The sequence below is a fragment of the Electrophorus electricus genome, chromosome 26, assembly GCF_013358815.1.
Source record: "Electrophorus electricus isolate fEleEle1 chromosome 26, fEleEle1.pri, whole genome shotgun sequence".
NCBI classification, from domain to species: domain Eukaryota; kingdom Metazoa; phylum Chordata; class Actinopteri; order Gymnotiformes; family Gymnotidae; genus Electrophorus; species Electrophorus electricus.
The window spans coordinates 2,908,428-2,933,014 of NC_049560.1; the positions used below are offsets into that span (position 1 = coordinate 2,908,428).

Below are 24,587 nucleotides of genomic sequence, written 5' to 3' on the forward strand. Positions count from 1 at the left end.
GTATTATTGGAGGAACGAGGGAGCTGGCACGCTGCCAAGCTGAACTCTCTGACACCCTTCCTCCTCCCAAACGGAGGCCAACAGAGTGGTCCCCAGCCAAGCTTAGCTCTACAAAGCCAACTGGAACACAGTGACAAAATTCAAACATTGCATTCTGTTCCTTCCACCGTGCATGTGAACCGATCACATCTTGCTCATAGAGATATGTGCAAGCCTGTCTACTGAACTGTTCATATTTCCGCTGCTATATGAGGAACGATCTCAGTTCCAGCTTGGGAATCGAGGCAGCGGGAGAAGCAACATATGGGCTCAGTGGGGAACGGGCTGCGGTGTCCTTTCTGTTGTCCTTGGTGTAGGCTCCTTCATAGCGCAGTCGGCGCCGTTGTACAGGAATCCGTCGCAGTTCCCCAAAACGACGAGCATTTCCATTCATTTGCATGGTTCAGCTTTCCATTAAGGTAATTGCAAGAAGATCTTTCAAGTAGTCCGTGTCCTCGGACTGCAGGAACAACTGAATTTGTCTGTGCTTCCATCTAGTGGACGAAAGCACTCACTGCATGTTCTACTGCACAAACGTGACATACCGCCGACACCCAACACACTCGTACTGATCCAAACATTAATACATTAAACTCGCTTCGAAAGGTCAACGGTTTTCAAGAGTTTTATTGAAATACTAAGACAAATTTCAGTCCCAGTCCCTTATCGTTCCAAAAAGCGCGCTTTGGGCTTTAGCGTTAACATCTTTTCAAAAGCCTCCCCTTTTGCTAAAACAGCAGCATATTTACACGTATGCAAACCGATACAACAGGTCATTTGGCACATTCAGGTCTTTATGGTGTGTTTTAGTACAGCAGACTATAAATCCCAACAAATGCCATCTTCTCTGGGGTCGTGGGTTTTTTTTTTTTAAGCCAATTTCTTTTGCACCATTGACAGCTTTACTGAAGTGAACCCAAGACAATGAAATGGTCCTAAACTGTTACTTTGCAGATTGTACCCATTAGCTTTAGCACCAGTTGTAACTATGAAATGCCAGAGGGAAAGGGGGGGGGGGGGGGGGGGGGGGGGGGACCCAAAGACAAACCTGCTCATTTGTGCTCTTAAACACTTATTTAAATGCGGCCCATTTTAGATAAAAGGCTAAAGAGGAAGACCCCTCTGCCTTCTGGAGGGGTTTTTCATTAATCCAATAAGTCCTTCTATAACCACAAGAGGTGGAACCTAGCACAAAAGCGCAGTCGTTCCTGATGGGAAAACGAGGAAGGGTACGTTCTGTTCCGAGTCCTGAAGCGTCGGTGCCCAGACGTCGCATCAGGCTTTGTTTGGATCCGAATGCCCTTCAACAGCAATATGACATTATGATGCAAGTACTGGCGGCCTTTCCTTTCCTTGAAAAACACGTTCACAAAAGCATGCATTTACATGGACAAGGAAACTGTTTCCTTGCACCAAAACCCAGGTAACAGTAACAGCAATAGGCTGTGCAAAGTGCAGAATTTTAATGTTGAAACATAAAAAGCTCAATATTAGAAACACAACAGACGCTATGGCAGGTTAACAGATGGAACTTTCTGCCGAGAGCTTTCTCGCACTGTTGATTTAAAAAAAAAAAAAATTAAAAAAAAATTTCTGTCTGAGGCTTTTAGGGAGAAAATGTCATCCGAAGCTTTGCGTATAACCTATACATGGATACAATCGGAAGGCAAGTGCTTACAGTGAGCACCTTAGAGATCGGTCCTTCGGTGTAGTTTTAACAGTCGTCACGAAACACTGGCGAGAATGCCAGAATATCTGCTGCATGATTACTGCATGTTTGTGAACTATGGCAGAAAAATTCTCAATTACACATTTACCCCAAAATACAGAATAAGCTCTACAGGGACTTAAAAGGGGCTGGTAAACACACGACAGTAGGACTGAGCGACAACGCAGTATCATCAGAACAGCACTCTCCGGGTCTCCCCATGCGTGCACGCCCGAGGTAAAGGGATACGATCTCGTCTGAGGGAGGAATAGGGTCTTAATGCAAAAAGCAAGAGCCCAGCGAGACTGCTGGCATTATGCTGCACCTGTTCAGCAGTTCGAGGTCTCTAGGCAAAGGACGGCAGGCCGCGGACCCAGAGAACAACGGTCTCGCTGGAGTCCCCCCCCCACACTTTCACAGCGTCAACCTGTGACTACAGCTCTATGACAGCGCCTGGCCTCTTCATTTGGTCTGATCGGCTGGCTAGAAGGAACGTCAGTAAAAAGGCCGTGAAAGCTGGGAGCACCCAGCCCTGGCGCCGAGGGTTTAGCCAAGCGTGTGCTTCAAAGCCTGGTTTGCCAGTGCGGAAGCTGGCGAAGCTTTTGCAGATACCACACTCCCTCCTGTAGGCATGTAATCTACATCCATTGCACATAAGATACCTGTATAACATTGCACACAATGTAAGAAATGGCTACGCTGTCTTGGTTTAATACATACAGGGGACATCACTGCATATGAAAGAATAATCTATGCAAACTATGCACCTGAAATAAGGGCAGTCTTTGCATAAAATACTGGGATTTTTTGATAAATTGATAAGGGGAAAAATTAAAAATAATCGTGAGGAGTGTACAATAACATATCTGGTATAACCCCAGGAAAAGAAAATAAATAAAAAATGAACACACAAAATACATGTACCTTCCATTTCACTGATAGGGAAACTGGTAATACCATCTTAAATTTTTTTTTTTTTTTTTGTACTAGACAAAGGAAAAGGAGCCGTGTTTAGCTAACTGTGCGTCACCGTTGCCCCGTCTAGCGAGGGAGGAAAGTGTTGGTAGAGAGCTCCCCAAGGCTGAGGCTCCGCTCCTGCTCACGAGGGGAGGCCCGTGTGCTTTTGAGAAAGGGCAGATGAGAAGTGAGGCCCCACAAGGCTTTCCCATACGCAGTGTAGCTACACAGGCAGGCATGGCCACATATGTCAAAAGAACTGCCCCTCCCCACAAAAACCCCCCAAAACAACAACAACAAAAAAATAAATCAGTCAGTCTGTATTGCCCTCATTACAGAGCTTGGCCCCTCTTCATGAGGGGAAATACTTCTTTACGTGGCATTTTACATTAGAGCAACTTTATTTTAGAGCAAGCCAAAAAAAGAGGAAAAAAAAAAAATATATATCCTACAAATCCAGTTTCTCTCTCGTTGCCTTGTTTCCAGAGGAGAAAGGGGAAAAAATAAAAACAAACACAAACATGGTTAGTGCCAGTTTTGAAGTTGCTTCTGGTCATATTCTGCTATAAGTTTCTTTATATGTGCCAGTTTGTTGTGGAGATATTCACAGCGGTTCCTCTCTTGGCTATAGTCAGGGTTAGTCTGAGGAAAGAGGAAACAACGGTGAATAGTTTCCTACATGTATATTTAATGTGCCGGTGTAGCCAGTCAGGCCTTTACAGCTTACCTTTTTTATTTTGCGATACTCTTGAAGTATCTGATTGTGGATTGTCTGTGAAAAGAGAAATAAACATGAAAACAACATATCTGTGAACGACAATACTACTTCACCTAAACACCCAGATATATCTGCATGTAAATACAACCTACCGGAACAAATATGAACACAAGAATTTGCTTAATCTAGAACGGAACTGGAGCAGTATTTTATTATACTGTCCTACATGAAAGAAGAAACTGCGCCTAAACTCTTAGCTTGCAGTCCTGCTTTAGCGCCCAATAGTTCGGAAACATCCAGCTCCAAAGTGGCAACACGCCACACCACTGCAGACTAGCCAGGCCATCACGGCTGGCGTAGGCCTTGCCCATTACCTTGTACTTATCTGTGCCCTGCTGGAGTTGCTTGAGCTCGGTGTCCAGCACGGTGAACTGGCGCGTGATGCCCTCTATCCGTGCGTGCAGGCCCCGGTACTCGCTGTACTCCGCGTTGAAGTCGTTCTTGTAGCTCTGACGCTGCTCTTGGGAGCAAATCGCGGTGTACTTCCTGCTCGCACACACAGGAGAGGGAGGGCCCGGGTCAGGACAACAACGATAAAGCACAAGTCGGCAATTCTAAAGCACATTATCAAAGAAAAAGAAGGCTGTGTGAACACAGGACAGAGAGACACAGGACAAAAGCGGCGAGAGGAATACGCGCTTTGCAGGAAACCTTAGTCACTGACGTCAGATTCTGCACAGTATTTGATTAAGGTGCACCAAGGTCGGATGGTGCTTACAATAAATAGTCCGCCGTCTCGGATGAGGACGCAGGGCTAATGGAGGCGTCGCACATTCCATTCAGATCTGGAGGGAAACACAAGATTTGAACTAGAGTGCAAGGCTGTGTCCTGTAGACTGGACAAAGAAACCTGGACAGACAAGACAAACAAGCACTCCACAGAGGATACAAGTTCTGGACCCAACACTAGGAAGAAATGGGGGACATCAACTAAACTTTTGAGTCAGGCGGTAGATGCGTAGCTTTAGCACTGGGATATGCAACCCAGGCAACATTACAAATTAATTTGAAAAACACTTTCACTGAACAGCTTAGTATAAGGTGCAGCATTTGAGTCATCTAATTATCCGAATTCCTGTTGAGTAACAGGCTATTCATCTAAAAGGTGCATTCTCATCCTCCCAAAAAGGAGTTAAAAAACCCCCCAAAAAACCAGCTAATATGAGAACGTGAATTAACATCTGTAGAACCATTAATTTTATTACACACACATCCCACAAAGGTTTTTTTTTTTTGTCCCCTCTGTGAAGTGTTAACTTCACTCAAAAAGCTGATAGTTGGTCCTTTTATTTACTACTATGGGTAGGCACAAAACTGTCCATTTCAATTTGAAAGAGGAAGAGGATTTTTGAAAGGAATTTTGCCTGATTTTTACCCGATTTTTACCCAACCTCATTTCTACCCTCAGGTAAAAAGTCAAGGCTTCTAGACTGTTCTTTAAACCTGCAATTAGTTTCCTAGGTTTTCTTTGCAAATTCATTTGAATGTATTATTTTATTTTTTTAATGTTTTTGTTTTTTTGTTTTTTTTTAATAAAAAGCCTCAAGTTAAATATAAATATATAAATACATAAAGCCATTACTACTACTAGTGAATGCTTTCTTTAAGGGTGGGCAGGGGTGCGTACCTGTGCTCTTGTGTGGAATACTGCTCTGGCTCAGGTCCGGACACGTCGTGACCTCACACTGCTTTCTAGGCTCTGAGCCACCGCCCTCCCCGCCGTGCCTGTCTCGCTTGAGTCCCCGTTCTCTGTCTCTGTCCCTCTCCTTGGATTTGTCTTTGTCCTTGTGTCTTTTGGACTTCTTCTTGGACTTGCCGTGCAGGGAGGGCGAGCCGCTCCGGCCGTGGGCACCGGCAGGGCCGCTGCGGGTCGGGGATGCGCAGCCCGGACCGGACGGCGGCTGGGCGGAGCTCGCGGCAAACGCCGGCGGGTGGCTCAGCCGCTCGGCCGCCGCCGCCGCCTCCTGGCCCTCGCAGTCCCGCCCGTTGTGGCTGGAGTCGTTGCTGACGTCCGACAGCGGGTCAAAAGGCCCGGGGAGGTCGGGGAGCGGCAGCGGCACCATGGACGAGCTCTCCACCGCTGCCGGTGCTGCCTGGGAGCCAGATGAGTCCTTGCCATTAGAGGAACTCAGCTTTCCATTGATGGGGCCCGTGACCTTGTTGACAAGATGCGATATTCGGGGCTTCTTGTTGGCCAGGGGGTCAATGAAGTCTACGGCAAACCTTTTCTGTAAAATCAAAATAAGGCCATCTTGAAGGTGGCAGCAACAGCAAAGATTTCAAACTGAGAAGGACCCCCCCCCCCACACACACACACACACACACACACACACACACACACGCACGCATATGGGAACTTTAAGAATGCTCGCCACAGCAGGTGCTTATTTTGGTGCTTATTTTCATGTGTAGCATTGCAGTGGTTTCTACCAACAAATTCTGAAAATCAAGTAAACAAGTAAACCAAGTTTTCAGTTTAACATTTTTGTGGACCAATATTTGGCTAAACATTGATCTCTATTCCTGAAAATGGTATTCCAGGCACTTGGATTCCGGTGTCCCATGGATATGTGGTAGTGAAGAGTGTAGAGGTATTAATGTGTGGCTTGTTTGCAGCAGAACTTGGGGAGACAGTCACTGCTCGTCACTTGCTGCTTCACCCACCACTTAAAACATGCGACGGAGATGAACTTGGCATGCAAGCCGCAAAACTCGGTGGGGGTGGGTGAAGGCGAAGGCCAGGCCAGCGTCTGATTGGCTACGGCGGTGGTATTTACCGCCGAGAAGCGAGGTCATGACACTGTTTCTACACCGACAGCAGATGCCATGACCCAAAGGCTGAGAAACGTAGTCTCGGCAGTCAAAACAGCCATCAGGAAAACAGCTAAACACATGCATGTTGCAACCAAATCAATATGACCCAGAAACACTGGATTCTAACACATATATTCTGTGTGTGTGTGTGTGTATGAGTTTCAGTATTCATGATCAAACTGGTAAACCTAATGTGATCCATTTCAACTTAGAATAAGAAATGTTAACATTAAAATTTAAAGTTTATAACGGCATAACACCTTGACAAAACCATTTATACATAAAATAAAACCAAAAATAAAAAATAAACCAGAGCATCCTGTTTTGACTGCAGATTCCGGAAAACACCATTACTCGTCTAAGCCCGCCTCCTCCAAACCTGTTCCCCTACAAAGCGGGCCTCTGTGAGGCTTTGCGGTGCAGCACCCGAGCACTCGCTCCAGATCTGAGCTGGAGCGTGCAGAATGTGTGCTACGGAGAAGAAGAAGTGGGGCAGGGGTGCTGGTGGCTGACCTGCGACGGAGAGCCGCTGGCCTGCTCCTTGTGCGGGCTGCCCGTGCCGTCCCCGGGGGCCGGGGCGCTGCTCTGAGCCTTGCACAGTTTCCTGTGGAAGAAAATGAAGCAGATCAGATGAGGGGATCGTACCGTTGCACACCCACGGAAATTCCTATTTGTGTGCATTAGCGCAAGTACCGATTTGGATCATAATGGATCAAACAAGTCTCGCTGGGATAGCGCCGTTACACGCCAAACTGCGAGACCATACAGGACGTGGCTCAGTTATGCAAGTGTAGAAGAAGCAGTTTGGAACAAGTGACTGGTTTTAGTAACGACAGATGATGCGGAGTAAGTCCCACACGGACCTTGGCAAGGTGGCACCAACAGAACTCTAATCTCACTGATCCTGGCAGAGAACGGTTTCACTTTGTCTTCCCGCGACCAACGTCTATCTGTTAAAGCCGCCAAAGTGTTCTCGAATGGCCGAGATAGCCGTCAACTCCGATCAAGCATGTCATCCGGGTCGACCCCTTCTCACATGCGGCGCAGAGCTCGGAGCCGTTAACCGGGCTGCGAGGGGCCCCGGGTTTACACGGTGGGTGTCGCCATAAAATGACTGGCTCAGCAGGGGGCAGCAGGACACTGGAGCGCATGATGTCCTGCGTGGAGGCGCTGATGATGGAAGCGGGCTGGCGGGTGGGGGTAGAAGAGTCAGAGGAGGAGGATGGCGGTAAGAGAAGGGAAGGTGAGCAGTAGCCGCCGTGGTGGTGGCGGTCAGAGTGCCTGGCGCCAGGGCACAGCCAGACCTTGGAGCTGCGCCTCCCACACACACTCGGATCTGAGTGTGCCAGAGCACGGTTGCGTCACAGCCCTTCCAACTGCTCTCCTGTGCTGCTCTCGCATTGCCTCACACTGAAGTACGTGCGTCCGTGTGTGCGCGCCAATGAAAACATGACGTGAAAAGCGCCGTTTACCGATAAGCACCGGCCCAGGGCTCAAGGTGTAACCCTGACGCACAATTCACATTCCCCGGAGAGTGACAATTATGATTACCTCACATTAGGACGACACCTCCAGCTAGTGTTTTGAAATGGCAGCTGTAACATTGCAGCACGCTCTAAATTTAGCAATGAAGGAAAGGCCTTTAAGAACCAGCTAAACGCTCGCCATACCGAGACATACAACGCATTACCGCAACAGAGGGAAAGACGGGGTGCTGGGACAAGAGACGCCAGCCACTTCTGAGACGGAGGTCACATCTGAGCAAAGCTTACCGTACAAGAATGCGATTCAGGATCTGCTGGTCCACCTCAGTGTAGCCAGGCCAGTCCTTCTGAACTTCCTTAAACAAACAGTCCTTCAGTGTGTAGGTGTTGTCTTTGTTATTCAGGTTAGCCACCTACAGTCAGGGAAAACAGTCCGTCATGCTCTCAAAATAGAAAACAAAACATCTCAACGCCAGTGCACACCAATCTGGAGTACCAGGAAGCGTCTTTATGTTTCACCCATAGCCGGAGAGCTGGGGAAGCATGTCTGTGAAAGGCTTATATAATAGGAATACAGACATGATTTACCATTTGTGTGATGGAAACAGTGAGAAGCTTCATGCTATGCTTACAAGGCTGGTTTGGCCCATGCGTAATGCATGAGGCGTTAAGGCATCCGTGTACAGGCAAGGCATTTCCTGGATGTTCCCACGGTCAGACCTGCCACACGCGACCGGTCAAATGAGTGAGCACAAGCGCGTGGCGTCAGCTGGGGTTGGAGATGCTTGCAGACAAGCTGACAACAGGAACTCGGCTGGGTTTCACACCAGGAGCCAAAACACCAGCAAGCCTAGTGACCCGCTTAGCGACCCCATTCAGGGCTGTGTGCGCGTGCGCCCCCACCTGTTGCAGGAGGCCGTCCAGCGCGTCCTTGTTGTGGGCCGAGAGGCCGTCCTTGGCGAGGCGCACCAGCAGCTCGGGCTTGCGGTAGGGCTTGAGAGCCAGCAGGTGGAGCAGGCGCTCGCGGAGCGGCCGGCCTGGCGCCGCGCTCTTCTTCAGGCTGCTGGAGATGATGACGGGCCGCGAGGTACGCCTCGACGGGGCCACGTCCGACAGGGCTGGCGGAGGCTTCCGGATCTGCACGCGCTTGCCTGCGAGGGGGGAGAGAGCGCGCCGGCGGGTAAGCGCGGCGGATCGAGCCAGTGTTTCGGGTTCTAGCTCAATCACTGCACAGCATATGCGTAGAAGGAAGCACCAAGACCAGCTTACTGGGCACTGAATGGGATGCCAGCAGCTGCATTTCCAGCTGGCTGCTCAGACACATGCACTAATGAACGGCTGGTCCAGAAGGCCCTGGGCTGAGGTTTAGCACTGGTTCTGTTTGCTGGTACAAATAATGCAGTGCACACCAGTTATGTGGAGTCGTGCGGAGTCATTGAGCTGTTCCCAACGCTCCCGCTCCCGCACCCGCACCCGCACCCACCACCAGCCATATGTGCCCAAATGCTAAGGCCAGGGTGCCACATTGCCCGGAGGGGACGGCCGCGCTGGGAACTTCGCGAGCAGGATGGTTACAAAGGTCAGACAGAGAGGTGGTCCTGTTGTTCTGAATGAACGGAGCATTGAAGCCCTGCTGCTCCTCGCTCGAGCATGACGCGGCCCTCCAGGCAGGGCTCGTCCCAGACTTACCCACGTATCGTCCGCCGGGCTTGATGACGATGGCAGATCGGCTACGGGTCTCCTCCTCGGCCTGGGCCATGCTCTGCCGGGCCTTCTGGTACGAGTCGTCCGTGGCGCACACCGTGATCTTGTCCTGGATCCCTCCCAGACAGTCCAGCTGTATGCTCCCTTCACTGGGACAAGGCAGGGCGTACACCGTTACACGGTATTTGCGCCCGTTCACAAAACACAAACGACCCGCAAGGACCGGCGCCGGACAGGCTGCGCCCACCCAGTTCAGCCCTGGCCTAACGTGGTATTACAGGCTTTGCCTGCATTAGCATCGGCAGCAAGCCCTCCACAAGCGCAAAATTAGTCTCAGTAATGCTAATACAGGTAACAGTGATATGGTAATATAAATAAAATGATGTTCCATTAAGTGAATCCCATGCACGCCGTGTATGATGATGGATTTCCTAAGTAGGTTAACACCACTTAGCTCGAGCAATTATGACACAAAGCAGAACATCCGAACGCCAGGCTTGGACATGAATATAAACGTGAGCACAGCAGAAAATCTGGGACTCGTAATGGTGCTCATTATGGGCAGGTACTGCCTCAGAGGCCGCCCTCAGCCATCTGTGAATTCCTGCAGGGTGTGTTCCAAAGCATGCTGAGCAAGTTACTCTACATACACTGCGAGAGGGCCAACATGGATAAGTGACAAAAGCCAATTTCTCCATGAAATAATGCAACGTCTGCAATGCACACTTATCCCAATGCGATAGAGTTGGCGGGAGGGGGAAGAGGAAAAAAAAAAGGATTTAGGAGTCTCCCACTGTGCTCTTCAATTATCCTGTCAGAATTCCGAGTTCACGAGGACAACGAGATGCGTGACCTCCGAGTAACCCCTCCATCACGCGAGCCCCAGAGAGGCCGAGATCGGCCGCCGCTTCCTCCGTCACAAGCGGCCGAATTCGAGGTGCTCCCTCAACACTGCCCTTTTGGCGGAGCCGAACAGAAGAGGGAGCATGGAGGAGATCGTGGGGCTTTGCTCGCAGGGCTGCGATAATTAACGGGATTATAAAATTCCCCCAAGCTAAATTAGGTCGTGGTCATCGTCACCATGACCACTACTACTGAAGGTTTCAAATCCGAACAGCAAACAAGTAATCATGACATTAACTTTAACCTTGTTTAGCAATATATTTTTTTTAAATTGAAATACCATTACTGTTGTATGTGACCTTAAATAAGCGTGTGCACTGAGGTTAGGGTGGCAGTGTGTGAAGTCCAGTGTGTGAAGTCCAGTGTGTGAAGCGTGGCTTACCTCGTGACGTACTGCTGTATGCAGGCAAAGCTGCCCTGGGGGTTGTCTCTCCCCACGTTGGACAAATAGAACGCAAACGTTCGCAGCTCATTTGGATTCTCTGAGCGTGGTATCGAGATTTTCTGGTGACAGACAAGGAACGACAGCCACGGTGAGTGTGCAAAGCAGCTGCTCCAATAGCCCACGCCGTGTGTGCTACCAGTCAGTCTACATTTCCCCCACTGCTGCTTGGATTTCCCCAAAAGAAGCCCGTGGTCAACGCGAAGGCCAGTCCCGCCCACGTTCTGAGAGGCCAGGTCAATAAACAGCTGGCCAGGTTGCAGGCTAGAGGCCTCGCACTGCATCATTATGAAAGTGACGGGGAGGTCGCTGGATTTTCAGTGAGTCAAAACGTTTGTCAGGTATTTTTCCACAAATTGACAAAACAAAAATTGCTTGCCTGGTATGAGGACACAGAATTAGTTATAGAAGCCAAGCATTTGACAGGTTTCTATCTGGCATATGACAAATTACCGGTCACTGGTGGAACGGAGTTTGACAAATATGCGAGTTGTCTCACCCAACCCCCCCCCCACCAAGGTCTCTGCCCCCAGGGCCTCTTCATAATTGCTGCTCAGCATTAACACACCAGTCAGCTTCGAGTTGCAGCCTCCCTGTCTCCTCACAAGGGCTGCAGGGCCACACCTGAGAAACGAGCGGAGGCTCCGTGCCAACAACCAAAACACCACCAATCATCCTGGTGACGACCAGGCCATAAACAACAGCGGCCCGGCCCCGCTCCATGGCAAAAACGGAGCTGCTCCTGAGCACGGACACCGGTAGAGCCCGGAACACCGGGCTCAGAGGTGTTCCACGAGCTGCGAGCGATCCGCTTACGGCAACACCGCCCATGTTAATGCTACTGCTCGAATAATAAATGGAGTACACTTGTCAGGTAACAGGCTGGGGCAATGAGTGGTAAACTTAATAGGAGCCATATATGACTGGAACAGCAGGCCTCAAAGAACAGCACAAAGTCCAGTTGTGAAGTGAGAAGGGGAAGGACAACAGAGAGCTCTAGCTGGGGGGTGGCCAGACACTGCTTTGAAATGGAGGATCGCGGCAGAAGTGGAGAGTCAAAAGCCCCCCCAGGCATCGGCGCGCAGAGACACCCGCACGCACGGTCCCACAGGAACACATCCAGACGTGTGCAGCATGCACACGACTCCGGCGAGCTCTCCGGCTGGGCTCCGTCTACCCACAGCGCCTCACACGTGTGGGGCCTACAGGAGGCCGGCTATAAATAAACAACATGTCTGAGGCTGGCCCTGTGTGCAGAGAGCTTCTCCACGTCAGGGCCGCGAGGGGCAGGTCAGCAATCTGCAGGTGCCGCCATGTTCTGCTTCCAATCGCTGAAGGGTATAAAAACGTACCATTGCTTTAATATCCTTTTTGCTTTGCTATGAGCAACATCCCTTTCCTCTTTGACAAAAACAGCTGAAAGCTTCACTTTCAGAGCAGACACACACACACACACACACTTCTGCAGAAATGCTCTCGAAGGAACAAGTGCGTCACAAAGCCCACAAACATTTCGAAAGTATGAATTCCAGGATGTATAACAGGCAGTGCAAACTCAGGTTGCACCAATTCCAATGACCAGTTACTCTCTCTGATTCAATTAACTGATTATGCTACATATAATTACAAAGGAAAGCTCTATTAGTGTTAACTTTTGTGATGTTTGTGAGACTTTAAAAGTTGCACTGCTTATTCTGTCAGCACAAGAACACAAGGTTTTTTTTTCCTAATGGACCAAAACAACAAAACTAGTACTTCTAAGATGCCAAGACCATTTTCTGAGACAACCTGTTGTTTTTTTATCCCCCCCTGGAATTTGTTTTTCTAAGGCAGAACTGTCTCTCATAACATTATAGTGGAGCTGTTCTTATGATTCCAGTGGCATTTATGAATGAGCAACACATCTAAAAATCATACCACTCATGCTAATAGTTCCCTTCTCTTCATGCTCCACTGTTGTGTTCCTGTGCCACAGGTCATTACACCTGAAGCCTTCTCTACCTGTTAAACGTTTGCTCTCTCTCGCCAAGTGGCTCTGGGCATGTGGCAGCCTTACTAATCAAAAGAGAAATTTATTGAAGTTTTTTTCCCCCCCTTCTTCTTCTCAGTGCTATCGACATCATGGAAGAGCTGTTGGAGCACTAGTAGTGCAGCGACATCGACCGACAGACAGACCCAGACAGACAGACCCAGACAGACAGACCCAGACAGACAGACCCAGACAGACAGACCCAGACAGACAGACCCAGACAGACAGACCCAGACAGACAGAGCCTTCCTGCATGAGAACAAAGCAGCTTTTCAGTTCTCTGTCATTAGGCCCGTGAAGGGGCTTGTGTGCTCTTCAACACAGCGCTGGAATTAATGAGGCAGCTGAGGGAGACGCAGGCAGGCACGGAGCTGCTCATCCTTACAGAGACAAAAGGCACAGAGGTGCCCAGCCCCGCCGAGACACAGAGGTGCCCAGCCCCGCCGAGACACAGAGGTGCCCAGCCCCGCCGAGACAGACACAGAGCCACTCAACCCTACAGCGCCACCTCATATACCCTCACCACTACATACAAATAGCTAAAAACAAAAACCTACCAGATGTTTAGTGACACTTACAAATCATGTATGATTAAGCAGATGATTTTTAGCAGACAGCAGCGTTAAGATGGTCTAGGCTGCATTATCCTGGTGTGAAGAACCCAAGCCCAGCAGTAAAGAGCATTGTGACAGCCTTCCAACAACAGCTCTGCTTGGCCATATTCATCCTGCGCAGTACTTCATTTAGTTCAAACGTGAACACAGGAAAGAAAACCAAACGACAATTATAGGACATTAGTGCTGTGCCATTAATCGCATAAAAATCGAAGTCGTAATATGGATCCATGCAATTCTCTAATCACAAAAGGCTGTGATTGTTATAAGTAATATACCTGCATGTGCACATGAAAATCTGTGCTAAAACTGTCCAATCAGAAGCCTTCATCATTCTTAACTAGCAGCATACAAATGCTGGCAAGAGACCAAACCAAAATTTTCTGGTTTTGCTAATACTATTATAAATACAGAAGAGGAGATGGTAAACTGGTGCTGAAAAAAAAAATCTGTAATTTGGCAGTACTTAAAAGCATTTAAAAGTTTAAAAAGATTTAAAAGCACTGACACTGCTCAGATGGAGGCACCGTGCAAGACGTGCAAGGTGAAAGTACACACAGCGCATGGAAACATGTGAAAACCAATACCAACAGCTCAGACAACACCCATAACCTTACAGCCAATGTCTTCCAAAAAAAAAATTTCCTTTTCTAAAGTCTGACTGTGCCACTCCATAAAACAATTACAGATGCATGTGTGAATGTTGCACGATATATGAGAAAACATCGAAGAGACATAAGGATATCGCTGTCACATATTAGCAAAGCACATGGTGGCCATGTATGACATCAGCAAAGAGGCATTTCAAAAACTAATTAACACGCTTGACCACAGATACAAGATGCCTTTCCTGAACTATAAAACAAACTGACATGGCTAAAGTAGAACACTACGCAACCAGCATAGATCTATGGTCACACAGGACACCTGAGCCTTATAGCAGCTTAACTGTTCAGTGACAAATATGAACTTAACTCACTGTTTGCAATCAAAGTATTTCACCGCAGAGCACCCTGGGTAATTTTGGTGCACAATGTGACATTACCAGAGATGTGAGCCAACTACAGACCTTTGGATAATGTCAAATGTTCTATTTCAGTTATATAATTTGATGCTGTTGCAAAAAAAGGTGTCTGAAATACCTCTATTTGTTTTAATTTATAAATGGTAAATACTGTAGTATTTTTGTTTGACAAAACCATGTCTACACACAAACCTTTATTTTGAAGGCCAACTTTTAATTCCCTACAAAGAAACTTGATAATTTTATTCACTGGCATTCAATAATATGCATTTGGTTTTTTTTATAACCCTAAATATTGGTAAATATCCTCTTAATGTTATCATTTGTACCATTATTTGCTTTTAGCCTTAATTAAAACTGAATGTTACATTTACTTGTTACATATTCCAGGTTAAATTGCAATCGCAATGCAATTTTTTCAGTCAAATCTTGTAGCCCTAGAGGACACCTTAACTTTTTATTTTTTTTAATTTATTTATTTTTTTTAATTTGGACTTTAACCCACCAAGGGTTTTCAGTAACAATGTTTTAAAAGTTGTGAGGCCAGAATCCATGAATCTGTGCAATACGAATGTGCTGATTCAAACAGAGGAGCACGCAGAGCCAGTGCAGGCCAACGTGACTTCGCTTGTTATCTAGCATGTGTGGTGAGCTGCAGTGAGGGCAGGACATGAGTCAGGAGAAACGCACTCGCATGGGGAAATCACTGTGACAAACCGCCCGTCTAGTCCCTCCCCCCCCCCGAAAACTTGCTGTTCGGAGCTGCATTTAAAATTCCATCCAAAACGTGGGAGGGCCATGAGAAACAAGTGTAGGAGGGCCCCGAAAATCTGGGAGAGATGGCTACCGCTAGCTCGCCAGCCAGAAGTGCCCGAGCTGGAAACTGAGGCCTGGTGGAGTGCCGCTGACATCTGTCACTAATAAATCCTGACAGCACGTTCACTCTATCAGTCTCAGTGAGTGGAGACCCTGAAGGCATGTTTCTTTCAATATACCTTTGGGGATTAAAAAACACTTAAATAGAAATAAAGAATAAAGGGGGGGGGGTGAGCGAGTGGCCGGCGGACAGACCACATTCTTGTGCAAAATACAACCACCACCACCACCACCACCACCACCACATGAACATTTCCTGGACTGCGGTGTGACAGCATAAACATGAGCGATAGCTCCGGCGTTCAGTCACGTTTACAACAGCCTGACATAAAACTGTGGCTGGCAGTGTGGCGCCGGGAGCCTGCGCCGACCCAGTGTCGGGCACATCGCATTTAAAGCTGAAGGCGTCGGCTACGGCTGTCTTCGAGGAAATCCATTCCAGCTGCTGCGTACCGTGTGATTGCAGCCCAGAGAACACGCTGCCCAACTGATTCAGCCTCCTTGACGGTGTCGTCTCTCCGCACTGGTTTACTAACTCTGGCATAACCAGGCCATGTCTGCGTATCTTTAAATGACGGGAGTCGAAGCACCAGAGGAAAGCGAGGAGAAAAACAAATCAGTGGGAAACTGTGGCGGTAACGAGCATTACTGTCTGTCTCTATCCGCCAAACGGCTGGCCCAATTTGTATAGTTATGCCTCAAAGATACTGTGGTAACTGTGGTTACCTACTCTGCAGCACATCCTGGGCCAAGTTCACATTATCTACACACTGTGCCGAACCCTGCAGTCATGAGGGGAATTCCTAGCCATGACTATGCACGATGAATAGAACTGACAATATTTCCTTCTTCTAAAGGCTAACGAAAAGCACTGGAACATGCAAAAATAAGATGCCTAGTAAAACAGCAGCAAGAATTTGTACTTCCAAGCCGTGACCCGGGATACAGATCAAGAAGACAATAAATGCACACTCACCCCTTGGTTTCCAGTGAATCGTATGAGTGGCTGAGCAGACAGGCCCTGGGGAAGGAAGGAAAGATCACGGGTCATGCATCACATAAAGACCACGGTACAGAGCAGGCGGCCAGTGTGGGTCTCGGTTGCCGCCGTCCACCTGCGTCCACCCTGACGACGACACAAATACCCAAAACTTAAAAACAGGTAAAAGGTCCGACTGCGTCAGCCCAGGACTGGGCCGCTCGCAATGAACCTTCAGACAGACGTGGGTTCAGTGGAGGGTCCAGGTTGGAGAGAGATGCGATCTAAAAACTAATAATGAAGCACTGTGCACTTAATGCAATTGTCATCACAAAATTGGCCTTTGCAATATGCAGTCGAGTCCTCAAACAATGTACCTTTTCCCCCCTTTTACGAGCATTCGAACCAAATCAGATGTTCCAGAGTTCTCTGCGGATGTTGAATCGGTGCGTTCACATGCTCCAACAAACGTAAATAATTTGTCATAATGACAGGCCGATTCATTGTGTGGCTCAACACTGTTCTTCACGTACGGCAAGACCTACCTCAAATCGCAATACGGACGAATAGAATCACGGTAGAGTGCATTTGTCCACGTCACGCATGTGTAGCTTTTTTATGGACATGTTTTTGTCTGTATTGCGCAATGTTGCTTCAACGAACACACCGGCAAGTCAGGGTCAAGAGAGATCAGTTAAGAGGGGGCATGACATGACTGGAAACGCAGGAGCCACACGTGCCCTTATCTGCCTCGCTGCCCTCTGAATGAACGTGATGATTCAGGGCAGGGCCTGATCTGCTTACCGCACTACTTTAATGACCAGGCAGAAAAGGTGACGGGCCTTACAGCGGCACAGAGTCGTGCACAGCGCCAACGGAGACGCAAATAGCCCGTTTCAAATTAGCAGGCTAGCGTGGCTGTGCGGCGTGGGACTGAGGTTTTGCCAACGGCACTACAAAAGCCATCATTAGGATACTTTAGGATCAGAACTGAACACCACGGGGTGGGAGGACATCGGAAGTAGGGATGACAGAGCCTCAATAATTCTAGCTGCCGTGAGCTTCACATTTACTGCTACAAACCCACCCCAAAATGGGTGACACTGGGAAGGCAATGCTACCACTTTCAAAACATTTCAGATCACTGACTTTACAGGGGAGCGAATTCATATACCACAGCGTAGCCGTGAAGCTGATTGATTCGTTAAATCATTGTGATTCCATCTGCTGCCAAGATGGGTAACGATGACAATGGTCTGTGTAGGTGAGCTCCAAATTGCCAATTATGGGTATAAAATGCATCAAATGATGGTTATTTTATACAAGGATATTCTACTGAGAATATGAAACCCTGGGACTAAGCCAGGCACACTGGCCTTGTATCTCTGTCAGTGAGTTCCTCCCAGCCCAAACTGTGTACAAACGTCTTAATACGGTAGAGCCATTCTAAGTGAGGTGCACCAAACATTCTTCATAAAAGAGGAAAAAGGAGTGGAAAAAAAAATGTAACCATTAATTTTCACCATGTTTTGACCAGGCTAATTGAGACGGCACTGAACTCTAACGTAAACCAAGCCCCCCAACAGGGTGCACCAGTCAGCCCTTCTGAATGGGCTGCTGACCTTTCACTATTCTGTGGGCCTGGAACCCAGAGCGCTCCACAGGGCTAACCCTGGACCAGAGCAGGGCTCCTGACCGCCACTCGCGGACGGCAGCGTAGTGCTCATGCCAAAGAGGAACCAAGCAGAGCTCTGAAGTCCCAAAAAACCAAGCGAACCATAAATGTAGCTGTTGTTAGCTGAAGGGAGAGTAGTGGTAACTGTAACTGGGTCAAAAAATGTAATTAGTCAAAATGACACAGACGTGAGAAAATACAGAAATCGGAGCATAACGCAGAACAAGTGATCCTCATCAACAAAGGCTGATGTCAGTGCTCTCATGACATGCTATTACAGTTTACTGCCAGCTCCTCTCTAATAGAACTTCAAATAAAATATCCCAGTACTGCTGCTACAATAGCCCCCTCCCACAGAAATTAAAAGGGACTCGCTAGTTTGTGCGCATTATGTAATCTCCGAAAAATAAAAACGTGATTATTTTCTGGAAGAGTTGACAGAGTTTAAAAATCCTCCAACTCGAGTGGTGGGCCAAGTTCCCCTGCAGCCCTAGCACCCACACACCAGGTACGCGTCCCCGCGTCACACTCCGCTCGGAGCAGCCTCGCGTCTCCTAAAGGGAGGTGGCCGTCTTCGGCGAGCCTTTGAGCACAAGTGTCGGTGCCGAGGCGGGGAAGCGCAGGCGCACCCTAGTTCCACACGCGTGCTTATCTCAAGCCATAATGGCCACTCACTTTATTAAGGGTACAGAGCGCACGCGCACCCAGAACACAACAGGCGCTTGTTCTTGAGTGACGGGGGGGCGTGACGACAACGACACAACGATGGATAGCAAACAGCTCATTCTCGGCGCTCCAGCACCGGGGTCGACTGCCGGCTCCGACCGCTGCTCTCAGTGAATGAAGACGAGCATTCCCTTTACCTGCAGAGCCCTCACTCATTACAGCGCTCAGTGCTCCGCCATGAACAACTACTATGTGGTAATGTAGTACTATGTAGACACTGGAAAAGAATTAGTATCCATAACAAAGCACTACCACGGTATTTCTGGTACCAAACCTGGAACTGGAAGGTAGGCCTGCTACATTAGTACAACAGCAGCTACTTTTAATTTTGTGTGATTTATTTATTTGATTACTTATTTCCCTTAATTGTATAACTACAACAGAGAGCCTATTTCCGTAAAACACAATTGCTGCTGCTTATGTTTAGCAACACCCCTGGCCCAATCTGTGTATTTATTTTTTTATTTAAAGATATTCAGAATTGTAGTAAAGTACACAGAGAAACAGAACATTTCAGATAGAGGTCCTTCACAAGCAAAGTGCTATTTATTTATTTATTTATTTATTTATTTATTTATTTATTTAACAGGGAAGGCCTTCAGATTCTCACTGATGCAGCTGTTAGTGACTTGATAACCATGGTTGATGAGTTTGTCAGGTTAGGTACCAATCTAAGCACCCAGAGTGCTGCTTTGGAAGATTTGGCACATTTCACCAATACAGCATGAATTCGGCTCCAACACTGACACCATGTTACCAATCGAAAATGTGTCAAAACTGGTCATAGAACATTTTCTCCAACAGTGGACCCTGTGCTAATGTACAGACCTACATCATGTGTGGACAGTTTCTGGGCAGACTCCCAGCGCAGCGTAGCGTAATGGAGGCCACGTGCGGTTGCAGGATATGGATGCACAACCATGATTTCAGGATGCAGAGAGCTGGGTCAGAGTGGCCATGCTAGGCCAGGCACTGCACCAGCACTGCCCTGAAGCCCAAGCACAATCCCTGCAGTGTGCCGAGCTAGCAGCACGTTCCTCTTCTCCGCAGGCTGGGAGGAATGTGACTTCAGAACCCTCACTGCCTGAATCCAAGAATAACCTGGGCAACACTTCACCCAGTAGCTGATTTGACAGCTAGGCCAGGGTGTGATCAGCTGATTCCTTCAGCTTCCTTCGCAAAACCGTGAGAGAAAGCTTGTTAGTGTTTCCACAGTCACAGTTCACACAACAAAACTGCGGCTGGATGCGACACCGTTGTCCCACCAGAGCTGGAAAATTAACTATGCCAATTCCATTATAATGAAATTCCAAATTAAAGCGTACGACTCTGAACAGCTTGAAGCAACAGAATTCTGAACGCTAAAATTATCTGTTCAAACACAAAAATGCCTCCATTTGCCACTGCTAAGTGACAGAAATTATGTATATTTTATAGTCATCTTCTCTCCCAGATAAAAAAAAATATTAGCTGGCAATGTAAACAGAAAAACCAGGTTCCTGATCAACAAAGTGACCACTGAGATGCGAGTAAGCCAGCTCTCAGGAGATATGGGTTCTCCACCCCCACCGCTCTCAGGAGATATGGGTTCTCCACCCCCACCGCTCTCAGGAGACATGGGTTCTCCACCCCCACCTCCACTTCTCTTCTCAAGCTTAATTCTGGGCTTTCCTCCTCCCCCCTTTTGACCGTCCTAAATATTCCAAAGGTGACCACACAAACAGCACGCATAGCCTTAAGATACTCACGGCTTTAGACTGAAGCCACTATTGACATGAAAGTTTCAATAATTAAGGGTTTAATTCCTTCAGTTCTGCAAGTTGCCCTCGACTCTCTTAGACTGTGAAGGAGTCTTTAAATGTTACTGAAATGTTCACAGTGAAATATATAGTTAATATATACAAATATATTGTAGTGTAACAGTAAATTATGTACTTGAAGCAGTCTGTGTCAGAAATTAGTCCACAAAGACTTAGAATAAACTTACACATACAGAATAAGATAAGCCAAGAACAAAGTTTACTGGCAAAACGAATGACGCATTACTATTTGCGTAATAATGTAATCCCGCACACAATGACAACCACTACCTCTTCTGCTGGTAGTAATGGGTTGCAAATCTTCGTTCTGAGGCAGAATACTACGAGTGACCTCGGTCATAGTCCAGTAACCAAAATGATTAAAGCACTGGACTCAATCCTCTTCTGTGTAAATTTAGGCCCAACATCTGAACTTGATGCATCACGCGTGGGCGAAAGCAGAATGCAATACTTATAAATCTCGCCGGCGTGTTTCTGAATTCCCACGGGCCCATCTTGAATAAACGGGCACGGATTTGCAGCGCAAAGATATGGAAGAGCACCCAATCATAATTATCTCTGCAATATTCAGGCACTCAGACATACATGCTAAGGTCGGGGCGAGGTAGTAAAAAAGCGACCTCATCCAGTAACAGCAAACTACCACTCACAGCTTTTCATGGAAAACCTCCACAAACCCTCCACAGGATTTCTCCAAACGCCACATCGTGAAGTTGAATGTTGACAAACCGATAAATACCAACAAAGCAAACAGACCATCCGCGATGCCCGTAGCAAGTCGCAGCCATTTCATTAAGGCTTCGCTGGCTTAGGGACAGAGCCACAAGTGATGCAGTTTAAGGTCTGTAACTCTGCCAGCTGTTTCATGAACATAGTGAAGAAAAAACAAAAACACTTCTTTCAATCTGAATTTCCCCTGGAAGAAACCTATTATATAGGTCTGACTCAATGCTGAAGAGGCACAATTATTCAACATCTTTTCTGATATCAAATGAAATGCCAAGAGCTATGCTAAAGATAAAACAAACACATTAAGTCGGTCACCAGGGCGTGATCTCCCTCTGTGCAAGGCCACCTGAAGTTTCAGTAAATTCCCCATCACTGTCACCTCTCTCATTACATCCGTGCTCAGCACAGCATCCAAGTTCTTATCCATATTTAACCAAACCTGTCATTCACCTGTGAGGAAATGCAGACTGCTGCCTGCCACTTCATTCAGATTGTTCTGGCCATGGACAGTGCTCAGCCGGCACGAAATCAGCTGTGCCGCTGTGCCAGTCAAAGTGGCCTCACATACGTGTGCATGAACGGAACCCGGCCGCCGCCGTGCCTAGAGCCCCCCCCCACCCCAATCCCTGCACACACCTCATTGACATACTACCAGCCTACGTCACACTGACGCAAAGTCCTTAGAAACAAGCCGTGCTTTATGAACCCTTCCCTGGACAGGTTTGTGCTGTTTTGGACTATTCAAGGAAACAACCAATGTGGTGGACATAAGTAGTAATAAACTGCAACTGGTGACTTTAGGTTGGATTGTTTTATGCCGTGACATAATTGGATTCCTAACTGTGGCTGACTTGCTGGGTTTCCACCACGCCTGTCCGCAAATGAAATGCTGTCATCAACTATGCTTTCAGCCAAGGCCATGGCATCTAAGGGCTCTGACTGAACAGAACACAACTGCAGTAAATTAAAATGTTCTTTTTATGCAATAAAGTGCAAATACGATGAACTGACAATGGTGTGGTTATGAGGAGCCATGCCTATTGAACATCACACAACCAACGGCTGAACTGTCTGCACGAGCAAAACTAAAACACAGTTTACTGCAAACTTGGTGAACATTTCTGTGCTCTCCTCTCGCATTCTAAAAATACACACATGCTCACTTGCAAAGTCAAGTCACCCTGCCATGGTGTCATGTGTTAAACCTATGCTTCATAGTCATACCAGCGAATCACTGCATATGTCATTCTGTTAAGTACATAAAAATGAATGTGAAATTGGCAGACATACAGATCAACACTGTGGTTATTACACAAGTGTGAAGTTAGTAGCCTAGTTAAACCCATTCCTCATCTATACCTGGATCACTGGCACACAGCACCATGCACAACCAAGCTAAGACTGTCTTCTTTGTACCTCGGACATAATGAATCATACTCAGAGTAATAAATTACCCAGTACTGAACACCTTTAAGATTTAACGTCAGATCATAACCGGAAGCTCTCAACTGGTGCGTGTGTTTAACAGTGGGGAAGCCATGCTATAAGTGAGAGAATGGTGGACTGGAAATAGTTTAATGACAGATTTATAGAATTTCCTGCCTTAATAAAATTCTACACCTTGTTTTACAGCCAAATTACTTGCCTCTGATTAGTTCTGATTCTTTCAGATTTCCACTGACTGAAATATAACCAAAGCATTAAACAAATGTGGAACCCCCCCCCTCCTCAAAGCCTGCTCACTGCTTTGCTCTTAGGGCACAGCAATGCAGCACCATCTGCTATCAACGCTGGAGTTACCTTTATCCTCCGCCCTTCCAAAGGGGGAAGGAAATCTGCCATCATGACTCGTTTTGAGACCTTTAAACCATATGAACACCGCATGAAAACATGCGTGAGTCACAAAAAAAAGTGTAAAACACTTCAGCACGTGCAAAACGAAATCAAACCTTACAAAAAGCTACATGTTTCTGTTTTAGGTAGCTTGTCAAGATTACGCAAAAACACCAAGTAATAAATTCAACCGCTCCAATTTGGTTTGTTAAATCAAATAACTTTAAGGACATTAGGTAGCCAGGTAGATGGCCATTTTAAAGTGATAAGATAACCCCCGGTGGCTTTTTAAAATCTGGCATAGCTTTGAGACCCGGAGAAATAATGCGATAAAACTATGCCTGTTGAGATTATCAATTTAACTTTAACAGCACCCCCCCCCCCCCAAAAAAAAGCAAAAGGATGGGTCAGGGTAAGTCCATTTGGAAGGTTGAGGCCAACTAGCTAGCTTTTATGCAAGTTAGCTAGCGAGAGGCAACTTTGCTGACCAACAAACTAGGTAGCCAGGATAACCACTTCGTAGTCTTTAGTAGGTATTTCGCTAGTTAGCGACCTAGCTAGGTAGCTATTCTGGATATAGTATTACTTTGCTAAAGAAACTCTCTTTTCTGCGTTGTTCCAATATTTGCTTACACTGCGTTCAAATGCTTTGAACACTCGAAGAGGCAAAGCGGAATAACTTCGGTAGTCAACTGGACACGGATCATAAAGCTGCGACTCAGTTAATCAGATCAGCAAACGGTTAGTTGGTCTGTCAGCAGACAGTCGCTGGCTGGAGCAGGCGGACAACCTCAGCTAACGTTAGCCAGCCCGCTAGGGAGCTGCGAGGAGGAACTGGGAGCCACTGCGCTAGCCACCAGGATTTACTTTACAGCCACGAAATAGGCAGCTGGTTGCCACGATTCGAAATTAGCTCTAGACTTTACCTTGCTGCTCTGGTAATCTTCAAACGCTCTCAAAGCACTGTCAGTGAGTTTGACGTGAAAGACGGAGATATTGCTGCCATTGCTCACTCTTCCACAGGACAGTCCGTAACACTGCTCCTCCTTCAACGCCGCCATCTTGCTACCATTTCAACCACGCTCGCGCACTTCGTCGTAAACGACAGACCTCTGTCCATTCCTCGTGAATATTCATGAAGCGTACGTTGCGTGATGGGCGTGGCTTCGGCGTAGACTAATTCTGGACACTGTGAAATGCTTTGAACAAAATGGGGGGGACTTAAAACCGTGAGATTCTGATGAAATTATTACTGACTTTTAGCCACAGCGGATCAATGATCTCCGACAATACGAGGCACGGCGACCCCTGTGACCATTAATTAATAATGAGACAGGACGAAAGGCGAAGCATCTGGGGTTGTCTCACCGGGCCGTTTCAGAAACTACGTAAGAATGGAAAAACAGAAGGCCAGTCATAGGCTGCGTCAGAAAAACGTCAGCGCCCGCCAGCC

The 24,587-nt window shown here is 47.4% G+C and overlaps 1 protein-coding gene across 2 annotated transcripts; it reads right to left on the reverse strand.

The window, feature by feature from the left end:
• Positions 1-1,485: 1,485 nt before the first annotated feature.
• ell (elongation factor RNA polymerase II) lies at positions 1,486-24,243 on the reverse strand. Of its 2 annotated transcripts, XM_035523228.1 has the most exons (12): positions 24,061-24,241; positions 16,349-16,393; positions 10,770-10,891; positions 9,470-9,633; positions 8,684-8,931; positions 8,069-8,193; positions 6,810-6,900; positions 5,110-5,710; positions 4,201-4,267; positions 3,797-3,968; positions 3,432-3,476; positions 1,486-3,346 (listed from the first exon to the last, which is right to left on the reverse strand). In XM_035523228.1, exons 1-12 carry the CDS (start codon positions 24,193-24,195, stop codon positions 3,230-3,232), a joined length of 1,932 nt encoding a protein of 643 aa, XP_035379121.1. In that variant the 5' UTR covers positions 24,196-24,241; the 3' UTR covers positions 1,486-3,229. The 2 variants fall into 2 exon arrangements, with proteins under 2 accessions (XP_035379121.1, XP_035379122.1); XM_035523229.1 differs by lacking the exon at positions 16,349-16,393 and having other exon boundaries at positions 24,061-24,243.
• Positions 24,244-24,587: the final 344 nt, after the last annotated feature.